The following is a 13,774-nucleotide window of genomic DNA, read 5'->3' on the forward strand; positions in this document are numbered from 1 at the left end:
GAAAATTTCACAGTTCAGTTTAGGATAGACAGCCACTGTCACATAGCAATTCCACCTTTATAAAAATATATTATTAGAACATTTTTTGTAAATGCTAAGGTATGGATGCTACAATTGCAAGCCTGGCTTCTTCTTCAGAAGAAATAACCATTCAGCATCAAAAAAGGAGGATGCAAGCAGTACAGTAAGGAAACAATAACTACAGATTTTACTGACAGCATCTAGAGAGGTAACTGCTTTGCTGTTTTTTTTTCCTCCAAACTATTATGTGATAGCAAATTACAGTTTTATGATAACATACTTTTAATAATGGGGTGAAAAAACACAGATTCAAGTAACATTATTTAATACTACCGCAACCTGTCACAATATTTTTAGGTCCCTACCATGGCATCTGCAGGCTATAAACTGTCATGCTTTTACCCTCCGAACAGCTCATGACGAGGAAATGCCTGATATCAACAAGGCCACATAGGAAGTTCACTGGGAGACCAAGACTCTGTGCCTCTATTCCAAGTTCTCAGTTGCTGTCCTAAGCTTGTGGAAACTCTTCTGTATCACATTATAAACTGAAAATACAGAAAATGTACTAAAATGCATATAATTAATGTAAAATTATTATTTTTTATTATTTGATGTAAATTTAGTATTTTACCAAAGGTTCTTTTAAATTTTATTCTCTGAAAATGTGTACAAAACCAAGAACTTATCTGGATCACTTGCAAGTCAAATAGAGATTTAAGTTGACAAAGAACGTTACCTGAGTTACAGTGCAATATTTAAATTCAGACAGTATTGCTCTTAAGACACTTTACAGTAAGAAATAATAAGCATTCTGAGTCAAAACCTAAATCAGTGCTTATCATAAATTTCAAAATTCTCATGAGTCAACAACATTATGTAAGTAACAATGTATACTATACACTTTTGCTTACCTAGACAATAAGTTAATATCTTGGATGAATTTTAAGTATTAGCAAAAATATTTACAAAAACAAGATAAAACACAGTATAAAATTGTTTTTCAAAGATATATTTCTTCCAAGAAACAGTTTGGTACCAAGAGTGAAATTTCAAGTCTTAAAAAATTACTTCTCATTTAAATAAATTCATGAAGGTAAATAAATAAGATCAAGTTATACAAACAAACATTGATCTCTTCATATTGTTTTACGCAGTAAAAGCATGCATCTCTTCTTGGGAGTATCCAAGATCCTTCAGATATCTGAAAAAAATCAGAAATAAAGTTTGTATTATTAGTATTTGGAAACCAAAACCCACCACAAATATAGCTAAAGTACTACAACTTCAGCACTGCCATCTTGCTTTTATTCAGACATGCACAATGAAATTTAGCTTTGCAAATACAGTTAGGAAACATTTCATGACCAGAAGTTCATATGCACTGCACGAACTTTTAGGATATTATAACAATTTCTAAAAATAATTAGAAATATCACTTTAACTATCTCAGATTTCTCACGGGGTGACATAATTATTGGCCAATTTCACCCTCCTTTATATACATTTCTGCAGCCCTACTGAAGTCAGCTGCATGGAAATGATGTCCATATTGGTTCAATATTTTGAAGCTGGATGAGAGAAAGTTAAAGGCCTTTTATCTTTAAATATATGGCATATAAAATAAGAAAAGTATGAGGTACAGATGTAATAAGAATATAAATGCATTAACACAAATCAACAGAACTGCTTCTCATAAAGCAGCTGCTTCTAATTCTACTTTTAATAATTCAGTTTGTCAAGCTAGTATCAATACAGAAAGCTTATTTCCTATAACTTTTCTCTGAACACTAAAAGCAGCATTTAAAGTCTTGAAAAAAGTTATTGTTAAAGAGATGCTCTTGGAAATTTTTTTTTTTTTTTTTACTAGAGCTCATGAAATTCACATATTGCTGATATTTACGTATCTACATACTAAGTACAGTCCTAAAAGATCATGTCAAGTATTTTTGAAAATGCAGTTTCTAAAAATGAAAAGTTTTCTCACAAAGCAGAAAACTGAAGGCTATTTTAGAAAGACCATGAAGTCAGAAATACTGTAGCTGATTAGGCATTCAAATTAAATGATAAACAGAGAATAAGGAAATTAAAAAAAACCCAACTCACTGTACTCCTTGTTCAGTAAAAGGTGTTGGACCACAGATGCAAATAAGCACTTTGGAGTCTTTTCTGCTTCTTTTCACAAACCCAGAGAGGAGAGATGAAGAAATTCTCCCCTGTTTACCCATCCAGTCCTTTGCTGCTTCTGAAAGAACAAACTGAACCTCAAACCTGGCAAGCAGAAAAATATTTCAGAAATACTGCCCCAGATTTCAAATCTGCTATACAACATTAGTGACCGTGATGCTGACGTTCCGTAGGACTACTTTCTTGTTCTGCTCTACTCCCATGGCACAGTATAAGACCTCACAGACATTTAGTATTTCCCATCAAGCAAGCAGGCAAGCTAACCAAATCACCTCCAATATTCTGTATTTAATTAGTTAATTCAATCTTTAAATTTTAAAAATCTTTCAGTTATATATTTCATCTGAAATAGAAATCCAGCTGGTACCAATTAAGATACTAAAGCACATTTACATTATTCACATATACAACATTGGTGTAACTCGATACATAAGTAGCAAAACAACGTTTAGCTACATTTATGAAAATGTCAGTACAATTTCATTACTGAGAAAACTGCAACTGGTTTCAAAGACCTGTTATCAGGGTAGTTACTGAGCAAAAAAAGCAGTCAAGCACTCATGTATTTGAGGTTCATATTGAAAAGGAGAAATGGCTTATGCTGTAATACTGCACAATGTCTAGACTATGAAGCTTTGAAGGTGCCACACATCACTGCATTATGAAATAATATTGACTTTTCACTTTGATGTTTTGAAGAAACACATGAAATTAGTTTGTTCATACAATTTCAGCTAAGAATAAATAAGCATAAACAAAAGGAACTTTTTCACCTCCAAAAAACCTAAACATTGACAATTTATGTAATCACGAAAGCAAGGATACTTAAATCTTAAATTCCTGTGTCTCCTGACAGAATTATGGCCTGCCAAATTAAATTAACATTACATGTCCACTAGTGCATTTTAATACATAATTACACTGTAATAGAGGAAGAAATTGCAACAATTAGGGAGTAAGTAAAAATGAAAGTAAAAGGCTTAATTAAAACTTTGAATTTCTAGATAAATATTTTCTTGAGTGGTAACTAACAGGCTTTATCAAGACCCCTCTGTAAATTCATAATTTTCCTTCAAAGGTACACTCTCCTTGTCTATCACTTCTATACTTCTCTTTGCATATTTGCATTTTCTATTGCTACAGCTAATTTTCTTCACCTTTGAAAACCTTCTCAGCCAATCTTAGCTATACTTTCATCTAAGATATCATCTCCAATAAACACCTATTAAACATCTTGTCAAACTCCTGTCTTCCTATGGGACCTACAGAATATAGTGGCATAGCCTGCCGATATATACCTGTGACCAATAAATACACCCTTATGTCCTTCCACTCCCCGTGTCTCTTGTTAAATTCTAGCTAAAAGTTTCCAGAAGCAAGATCTGACTTTGCTAAAGCTGTATAACACAGTCCAAGTCCTAGAGCTTGTTCTCCTGTATACTAGGATGATACAAATTGTTTTCCACAAGACTTTTAAATACCTTTCATCTTTAAGAGCTAATTGCTCCAGCTGGTTTCTCCAAAGTATGTCATCTTCCGTTTTATTGAAGAAGATCAGCTTTGCTGTCCTTAAAAAAGAAAGAAAGAAAATTAACTGCACCTTGTTTCTGTATTTGAAACAGGTGTGTTAAATAATCAGAACTTACTGAATTATACAGAAGCATGTGACCTACGAAAGTCTGTTAGACTTAAGACCCCTCTTCCAAATGCCAGGATCCTACCTGAACTGCTGTCCTAAGGAAAAGAAGGAACTCTGGCAAAGAAGTTACACTGTACTCTGAATCAGGCCTTAGTATTTGCTTATCAAGTTTTACATGGTGGTTTCTCAGTATTGTTTGAGCACTACTACTGCAGTTAATAGATGTTATATAAATTTTGCACATGTTTTTAATATTACCTACAACAGGTTGTAGAGATGAAGCTGGAATTTCAAGGTTATGTCAATATTAAATTCATAAAGATGTAATCTAAGCATAGAGAAGTTAGAAAAACCTTACTCTCTCAATCTGATTTTGGAAATATTAAGGTAAAAAACTGATCTTCATGAGACACTCAACATCAGAGCACTGTACAAACACAGAACATGTATGTCTTGCAACTTCCTTTATACCAAACCTTTGTAGGCTAGTTTACCAGATCACTTAGGTATTGCTGTTCCATAAGGGGTGCTGCCCCGATAAGTCCAACATCTGCACAGATCTTCTGCAGACAAAATGTGACTCACAGCAAGAGAGTAAAACACACAGGGCAACTATCAGCAGCCATGGAGCACCTGTTCTCCCCTTCAACCTCTGCTTTAAATAAAAATACTAGCCTTCCCTGTCAGGGACCTAACTCATCAACTTGAAGAGCAAGCTAAGCTAGTGGCACTCTGTACCACATTATCTTATTCCAACTTTATCAGTTTGTAAAACCAATTTTCCTGTATAGAAAGCTATTGTTTAAAGTGTTACATTTGCTGGATAGTTCATTTCAAAAATATCACTACAGCCAGTGCTATTACCTCTTGAGATTTTTATGCTACAACAGAGGTGAAACAGCACAAAAAGACTAGCTTTGCGGTCAAAGTACAATTTACCATTTGATAAAGTCACATAAATGTGATTCCTCCTTTATTGCTAATGACAGATTAATACACTGGGGACAACTGCTTTGAGATGGAAAATCTGCTGCTAAGTGCAAGCAGTTGCTGGACAGCACTCAACAGGGCTTTGAGCTGCGGCTGGTTTTTCAGCCTAGACCCAGCTCCAAGCAAAGAGTGCACGTTGCTACGGTTCCAGCAGTGAGTTCGCACAGCGCAGTGCTGTACCTGCAGAAAGCAGGAGCGCTGGGATACACAGTGCAGAAACGCACGTAGGTGTGCACAAGCAGCTGTCAGGTCCACCACTGAGCCCGAGCTAATAAGCCTGCTGGTCCTTCATGCCATACAGCCCTGCAATTCTGGCTCGATTAAACAAGGTACTGCAATACCCGGCATCATTCTACACACGGCCAGCCTTGCTTCCAAAGGACTGGCACTGGGCATGGTGTTACATTCATGCGACACTGCACTATTAATCCCCATCAACCCCAATGTAGCTTACACAGAGCTGTCCTTCATGCATGTGTACCACATATCCTAGAACTTCAGTGGCCAGTTCACCATCTCCAGCAGTTCCAAAACTGCAATTAAGAAGCCCATATTCTCCCAGGCTGAAGATCCCACATTTTTCAGACTTTCAATTTTTTCCCCTTGCAGCCTGGGCACATTTCAAGTTACTGGGAAATCTCTTCCAAGCTATGTATAGCATTAAAGATAACAAATCATCTTATGAGCAGCATGCTCATTTTCTGCTGCCAAAAATGTAAAACTGAGGTATAATAGTTGCGTATAATACACATCAACAGTGTTATCATGAGAAAGAAGGAGTTCCAGATTCAGTACAGTTCAAAATAAATTACAGTAAACAAGCTTTGGAAAACTTGCCTGGTACAGAACAAAACACTACCCCACACAAAACCAGCCATACTTTGTCTTTAAATACTAAAAAACAACTTATTCGGAAGCCAGAATGTGCCAAAACTAGGTTTCTTACATTCTTCCCAGAGCCCACTTCCCTGAAAACACAGAAAATAAAGCTCACTTCAGGAACGCTGGGCTCTCAAAGCTGGAATGGTGCACCCCAGCACCACCCCAGCAGCAAGTGCTACTCAAGTGGAGAAAAGGAGGGGGGGGGAGCAAACCACTACCAACAAAAAGGCGCATGAGAAAGCAGTGCATTTTGTCCTTTGGGTACAAACAAACTTGGAACAAACTGGTGACAGGTTAGCCACAAAGGAAGAAGAATACAGCTAAAAGGAAGATGTGGAGATTTAGATTTGAGCCCACCGTTACAGAAGAGCTAATTGACAGAATGAGGACAGAAGCCAAAATGAGAAACTTTATCAGTCCTTTGGAAGGAAACAGGGGAAATCCAACAAATACTTAAAAAAATTACTTCAAGGAATGCAGATTTCAATAAACTCAAAAAAAAAACCCAGCATGCAAGATCTTATGGGAAGCTGTACAGGGAGAGGAGTGCAAGAGCTCCTTACATGATTTGAACACAGAGAAGGACTAGGAGGGGGAGAAAGTTACAAAATTGACTTCAAGTGCAAGAAAGGAATAATGGAAGTAGAACAGTGTATTAAGAGAGAATATAAGAACAGGATGGGAGCTTAGGAATGAAAAGCTGGAGACAAAACAAGGTACAACTGTCAAGGAGAACCAAGGACAGACTACAATTCTACACTTACTTGAGGAGAGCGTCTTAGTCCTCTATCTAGTGTTTAGGGTCTTTGTGCCTTGGTCCTCTTTAAGAACAGAGCCAGCTGACTGCAGTAATGCAGTATCAATAAAAAGGAGCAAGAATCTCAGTTTAAATAGGAAAGAACAGCATAGAAGACTGTATTTGGCCAAAGTATTCATTTTAAGAAACAGCAATTTGCCCTATAAGAGGAGAGACAAGACTGAGGGAAGACTGTTATTCTGATATACAAGGGGCTGCTGCAGACAGGAAGAGAATAAATTGCTTTCTACATCTACCATAGGCAAGAAATAACAGGCTTAAATCATAATAGGGAGATTGAGGTTAGATAGTAAGAACAATAATCCAATGATCAAAAATAGTTATGCTCTGGAAAACACCACCTAGAGAAGGTGCAGATTCTCCAGCAATTAGCAATGCAACATCAGAGGTTCAGTCAGCATCTGCTTAGAATGACACAGGCAGAAGCCGATTCTGCTGCTGAACACTGAAGTGGCAACTAATTCATCCTTCAGATCCTTCCTCAACCTTTGTTATGATTTGTGTTCTAGAATACGTAGACAAAGTTTATAGCAACCTTTACTTACCACAGTAAGAATTTTATGCAGTTTTTATATAAAATGTATATATTGTATGATATGTAAACAAATATATAAAATAAACATGAAAAACACTCTTGCAGCATTTTCTAATAAAAGGAAGTGAGGGGTAAACAGCAAAAATAAGGCCAAGAAATTAAGTTGTCTACAGCAGTCAGAAACATTAAGCCCAATGTCTGCATAACCTGTGTCAGATGAAGTTATTTTAGTGCCTAATGACCCTCTGTTGCAAGAGAAGAAGAAAAAAAAAAACAAACTACTTCAACTAGTAAGAAAATACATGCTGTTGCATCCTGAACAAGCTGTAAGCATTGAGTTCCCATAAGAAATCATGATGAAGAGAGTTAAAGTAAGCCAGCCTGCTCATCTTTGCAAGGACAGAGTAGATAAGAGCACTCCCTATCTTAGCTACGTAACGCTTACTCTGGTTATAGACAAAAAGCCAAGATTTGCATCTTTTAGTATTGCTGCCCTTATTCCGCTTTCATACTATCACAACCACCTTTACCCCACAGGCTAGTTTTCCCTCAAGAAGAAAGAAAATTGATTCCAAATGCGCTTAGGAGTGCTTCCCTAGCATTTCTTCAGAAGACAAATTTATCTTTTGGATTTCACAGAGCCAGACAGCTGCACATTATCTGCTACCGACAATACCTGACGCTTTGCAAAAGCCTTGCACTCAAACAGTACACAGCACAGTCCTCCTCCTCACTAAACAGGGTTATATGCAATTGGTAGACAACAGCAATACAAGAATAAAGTATGTTTTTAGATTTTTTTTCTAGAAACAGATTACTGTAGTACACGTAATCCTTTTTAACTTTACTATGAAGACTAGCCTCCAATTTAAATCCATTATGAAGCACATTTCGAAACAACATAAAGACATAATGAACCAAAACATCCTGTGCTTATATTGAATAAAAGCCAGTATTATGAATTAAATATGTATTAAGAGAGTCTGAATTCAAAGGTACAACAAAACAGTAGCAAGTCTGTAGAACTGTCCTCGGCAGTTTTAAAGAAAATAAATGTTAGGCTTATTTTCCACTTCTATACTCTCTGACAGTAGTTCACACCGACAAAAATGTAATCTGTTAAGAAATTCTGGACGACATGACTCTGGAGGGGGACTTTTGCTGAAAGCAATGGGAGCACACCTCATCTCTGTCAAAGTGCAGCCCTACAACAATATTCTGTATTTTCTTTTAAAGTTGAACTACTGCACACTCTCTTCAGTTAAGACTTTTTACACTCCATGTTATAGTGCAGTATACTGAAAGCGTCTGTTATATTTTGAATACAGACGCACGCACACACCCCAAAATATTTTTAGGGATTCCTGCTGCTCAGTCTTTTGCAATAAGAGACTACACCCGAAAGGAACAAGAATCTCCTGTATAGTCTGCTTTTATTTGCACAAGGGAATTGTTTATGGGTCTGCCTGAACACAATTGAAATCCAAATTTAAGGTAACCAGCATGGTCAGACCTCAATCAATATGAACATACTAACTGATCAAAACTTGAGGGTTTTTTTTTTTTTTAGGGTTTTTTTTTTTTAGGTTTTTTTTTTTTTTTTTTTTTTTAGTTTAAGCTCCAAGAAGGCTAATATTCTATAAGGGCAATTTTAACCCAACACATTTCTCTCCTCTCAAGAGGAAAGGCCTTCCTAAGAGATGCTACAGAAATGGCTGATTATAAGAGAACTGAAATCAAAAGAAAACAACTAAATGCAATAAAGAGCTCACTGATCCAGTGAAATTACAGCAAGAAGTAAGGAAACCCTACCTAAACCAATGAAAGCAATGACAGAAGAGAATATATGCACTTTCTACAATACACGTATGAAGGCCTGAATTTTTTTCCTACGTGTACAGAGAAGACTAGAACCGGCCAGGCAGAGCGGCATACGTGCCCACTAGGGCACACACGGACAATCACTGTCAAGCAGAAGTCCTAGTTCTGGTGTTCAAAGTGATGAAACAATCCGTTCACTAGAACAAGTAATGCTTCCTTTAATAAATTTTACAGGTACAGCACAAAATATACATCCAATATGCATCATCTTATATATTTAAATATATTTAATGCCATGCTTACACAAACTGCACTTTTATGAAAACTGGAACTCAACTGGCAAAAATGTGTTACTATTTCTTAACAGGTGTGAAAACTAAATATATACAAGTATGTTAGCTACTCTAACAGATTAAAGAGAATCCATATCTAAGTAAGCGTAAACTCCCTATGTTAGGAAAACAATTTACATTGAAATATTTCAATATTAAAAAAAGTACTCAAATGCAAAGCTAGTTTTTAAAAAGTCAAGTTTTCTGCTTGTTGGGCTGATTTAAATCACAATTAAAATCCAAAATGTAAATCAGTCCATTTTGCTGGTGGTAGGCAATAACCAACTATGTACAAGCTCCCAAAGACTGTCACAGTCTTCCCTAAAGCATACCAGCCTTTGGCATAAACCAAGGAAAAATACTTTCATACCAATTTTTTTGGCATTTTAGTAACCCTGAGGTTTGCCCATTACATTTTGTCTCATCCTTCCTATGGCTTACTCTAGCTTGGGGGTTAAATCATAAGAAAAAGAAAATGTACATACCGGAGACTACTAACTTCAGTCAGAGCAAAATTCAGCAGTTTAACCATTGGTGTGAAGCCTGTGCCTGCTGCCAAGAAAAAGAGATCTTCTAAAGCTTGAACTTGTGACTTCTTGAAGTTACCTTCCGGATTGCTGATAGAAATACAGTCTCCTATATAACAAAAAACAGAACAGAAAGCCTTAAATGAGATGAAAAAATCAAAATATTAGTTAAATATTTTTAAAGGCCCTTAATATTGCCCTCATCCTTGTAGCATTAGGGTTCCTCCCAGAGGGTAGTATATACATATCACACATGGATCATTTTTGTTAAGAGAACAGATGTTCAGTTAAAATGTCTTGTTTTGATGGATTTTACACAGTAATACTGACTTCACAAATATGCATATACTCATACATAAAGATCTGCCTCATATGTGAAACAGAAAAGAAAGTGCATCTTAAGTCTAATAAAATGGGCCTAGATTTCTTTATCCAAAAGTACAGAAAGTTGTTCCAAGAGTATATACAGAATCAAATACAAGGCAATTGACAGAAATTAATGTTTGATACAGCTGACACCTCTAAACAGTTATACTTTAATATAAACCCATTTAATATAAACCCATTTGGAAGATCAGTCAAGACAGCCTTACATAATGGACTGTTCCTAACTACAGTGAGGATGAGGCTGCAGGTTTGGGACACAGGAAACAAGATTTTTAAAAAAGTTAAAAGTATGCACTGATTTATAACTGGGGAAGCAATAAGAACATCATGATACCCAGGACAGCAAATCTGCAAAGATAAAGCAATTGCTGCAAAACCAAACAAAAAAACCCACATATACTTACCAATTTGTAGGTGGTCAAGTGCCTGTGTGAACAGTCCACAGGAATAAATTTTAATCATTAAATATATATTTGCACTATCATGGCAAGATGGTTCTTTGAAATTCAGTGGCAAAAAAGGCAATAAAGGTGTGTATGGTTTTACTACCTCTGTCCCTAAACAGAAAACAAAAAAGGTAGCTAAAGAAATGTCCCTTATTCAGCAAATTTACTGCAAACATTACAAATAATCTATATACCCCATACAAATAACACCATACTCTGTACTTTTAAGCAAGTATTTTATTTTCCACTGTACCATTTCTTATTAAAAGAGTCTTCCATTTCCCTGACTAAAATCTTCAGGCCACAGGACAGTATGTTATTTCTATACTACTTAGCAATTCAAAACATTGAAAAAGAAGATCTATGGTCACCCCCAAGGAACATGAAAATCTAACTATTACCATTCAGTTTCAAGTACCATAGCTTCCTTTTTTATTGAAATAACAGATTTTTAACACTGCATGATTATATTTTCTTCTACCATCATTTCAAAAGAATATTGCATAATAATGATAGAAAAAGACAGCAAGAGTTGGACACCAGCATAGAATTGGTGGAAGTGGAGGGAGGACAAAACATGCTTTGGCATTAAAAGATATTTAACAATTCTTCTGAGCATTCTGAGAGAGTTTCTGCCATGTATAAATAGCACAATGCAAGTACCAGCATGACTGCCAATATGAAAGTTTTTTAAAGTACTTTTTTTTAAAAAAAGGCAATTCTTTGGGTTTTTTTTTTCTTTTGAGTTATCCTTATCCAAAATTCTGAAGAGCAACACTTATACAGTGCTTTTCTCAAGACACATTCCTCTCCATGGCTACATACTCATTTCAATGTTATCATTAATATTGTCCAACTAGAGTAGAAAGTAGTGTTACCAGGATGGCTATAAACCCCTTGGAACAACAACAACAACAAAAAACAAACAAACAAAAAACCCCCAAACAAAACAAAACAAAAAGCTGCAAACAAAAAGGAGTAGACTAATTATATGTAACACACATGCAATGAGCCTTCCCCCACTCAAAGATGAACAGCACTACTTGAGCAGAGAGAATGTTTCGAAGGGAGAGTTGGAAGAAGAAAAGAAGAGACAATAAGGTCAACAACAGAACAGAATGACAGGCATCTTGATATTTAGCATTTTGGCATTATGAACCCAGTCAGCTCATTACTAAGCAGTGATTGTGATCATGGAAGCGCAGACTACGGCTAACTACGGCTTTATATTAAAATAACCTTGATTACATTCTCTGTTTTTCTTACCTGCAATGATTTGTTTGAGGTAAACATGTTGTCCAGCGGGAACCTGGAAACAAGTGCTCTTAGGCAACATAAAGCAGAAGAGCTTGGTGTCGTGGGTAACTTCCGTCTTAGAAACCAACTTGCATTTTCTGTAGAACAGTCCTAAAAACATGTTTTACTTGTTATTTAAGCCTCAACCTGGCTTTCTCTTCTTATACAGCTTTTAATAAGAGACAGAGAAATATAAAGAAATACATATTTCATTACACACAGTTATAAAAACATTATAAACAGATGCTTCTTGTACCATTACTTATAATTACTTTCCCAATTTTAGGCTGATGATTCCATTTATAGCCTTATATTACGCTCTTAGTAACAGACTGAATCTTTGAGTTATCAGTTAGCACAGACTGGGAAGAAGCAGAAAAGCTCCCACATATGTAGAATACTCCACATACTAATGGAAAGCAGAACCACCTGTACCATATTGTATCTGCACTAAACTCACCATACGATTACAATATGAATGCACATACGCAGACTAAAAACAGTTCGAGTAGTGCAAGGGAGAAGTAATGAAGACATGGCACCATGGTCTTCAGGAATGGACTGTCAACACCCACCCCGCATCCTGGCTATTTATTCAGCTGACTATCCTGCACTGTTGAGGTTTCATCACTATTAGTACAAAAAGTATTTCTAACACAGCTACCTATGCAGGGGCACTGACGCTTTTTGTGGAACAGAGCACATTAGCAAAAGAGTCTCCTCCAGCTCTGTTTCATCACCTACTACTCTCAGCCCACTTACAGTTATAATGTTGTTAGTGCTACAGCATATAAGAACGTGTTGTAAATGCCAAAAGGAATGTTTACAGCATACAACATGTTTAAAATATGAAACATGTTACAGCAGGTACTTAATTACTGATAGTATTTTAAAAATAGAAGTGTCCACATTTCCTGTAGAGCCTTTTAACCTTTAGGTATACAAGTTTAAAAGCCTATCAGGATTTAACAGTAGAGAGCTTTGCACAATTTTTCAGGTATACAATATCGATACATAAATGCTTATATGCAACATCAGCTGAAACTAACATATGTGCCTGTAGGCACAAAGCCCACCTTAGCATTATCAATATTTTAGACAAGAATTGTCACCTTTTGGCTAAAATCAGTTATGAACTCCAGCTGTGTTGCATGCTTACTTAAATTGCCTGCAAGGTCAGGTGTAAATGACAAACTTTTGTTTATGTAGCTATTTTGGAGGCAAGAACAAGAGTTTCAAACACAGCCCTTTTCAATCTGTAGCCTGCGGATTGCACAAGCAGTCCATCAACTAAATACTATGCAAGAGGTAACTGAGGAAAAGCAAACTTTGAAAATCACTACGCAAGGTCTGCGCTTCTACCCAAACTTCCTCAAGAAACTGTCAAAGAAATCAAGGAAAGAACCCTGCTTACTCAGAATAGCTATGAAAACAGAAACGTGTACATTCCTACTAGCGATGGGGATGAAAAAAACAGTGTGTGTGTGTGTGGGGGGGGAACACCCCAGAATATTTAACTTAGTTCAGGACAAAAGGGGAATAAACAGAATGGCAACTTCACCAATACTTTATAGAATCCTAAAGTAACACATTTTACCCTATACCCAAAATGGGCTAGGAGCAAAACCAGTCCTTTACCAGGCCTCTGCTAATGTGCAATAACTGATCGCTTATACTAGAACTAACCTCTGTGGCAAAACACTCAGGATGAGGCTGGCCAACCTGCATCCATTTTAAGCAGCCCTCCTGATCTATGTAATCTGCTTTGTTACATCACTTTACAGTCAGAAAGGATTTGAAAATGCAAAATGTAAAATATAATGTTATACCATGCTGACTACAACCAGAGTTTGCAGAATATAAGGATAATAAAGCAAGGAAGAAGGGAAAAGGA

At 36.3% G+C, this 13,774-nt stretch overlaps 1 protein-coding gene across 4 annotated transcripts in view; it reads right to left on the reverse strand.

Moving 5' to 3' along the window:
* Positions 1 to 245: 245 nt before the first annotated feature.
* CYB5R4 (cytochrome b5 reductase 4) overlaps positions 246 to 13,774 on the reverse strand; it is a 36,088-nt gene continuing 22,559 nt past the window's right edge. The window contains exons 11-16 of one of the 4 annotated variants that reach the window (XM_067294045.1): positions 11,851 to 11,991; positions 10,543 to 10,695; positions 9,710 to 9,860; positions 3,690 to 3,776; positions 2,128 to 2,292; positions 247 to 1,225 (exon numbers count right to left, since the gene is read on the reverse strand). In XM_067294045.1, the coding sequence (XP_067150146.1) occupies positions 1,171 to 1,225; positions 2,128 to 2,292; positions 3,690 to 3,776; positions 9,710 to 9,860; positions 10,543 to 10,695; positions 11,851 to 11,991 (752 nt within the window). In that variant the 3' untranslated portion in view covers positions 247 to 1,170. Of the gene's footprint in view, positions 1,226 to 2,127; positions 2,293 to 3,689; positions 3,777 to 9,709; positions 9,861 to 10,542; positions 10,696 to 11,850; positions 11,992 to 13,774 lie in introns of those variants that run through there. The other 3 variants (XM_013948991.2, XM_067294046.1, XM_067294048.1) reach the window with 3 other exon arrangements.

This window comes from Apteryx mantelli, chromosome 3 (assembly GCF_036417845.1).
Source record: "Apteryx mantelli isolate bAptMan1 chromosome 3, bAptMan1.hap1, whole genome shotgun sequence".
NCBI classification, from domain to species: Eukaryota; Metazoa; Chordata; class Aves; order Apterygiformes; family Apterygidae; genus Apteryx; species Apteryx mantelli.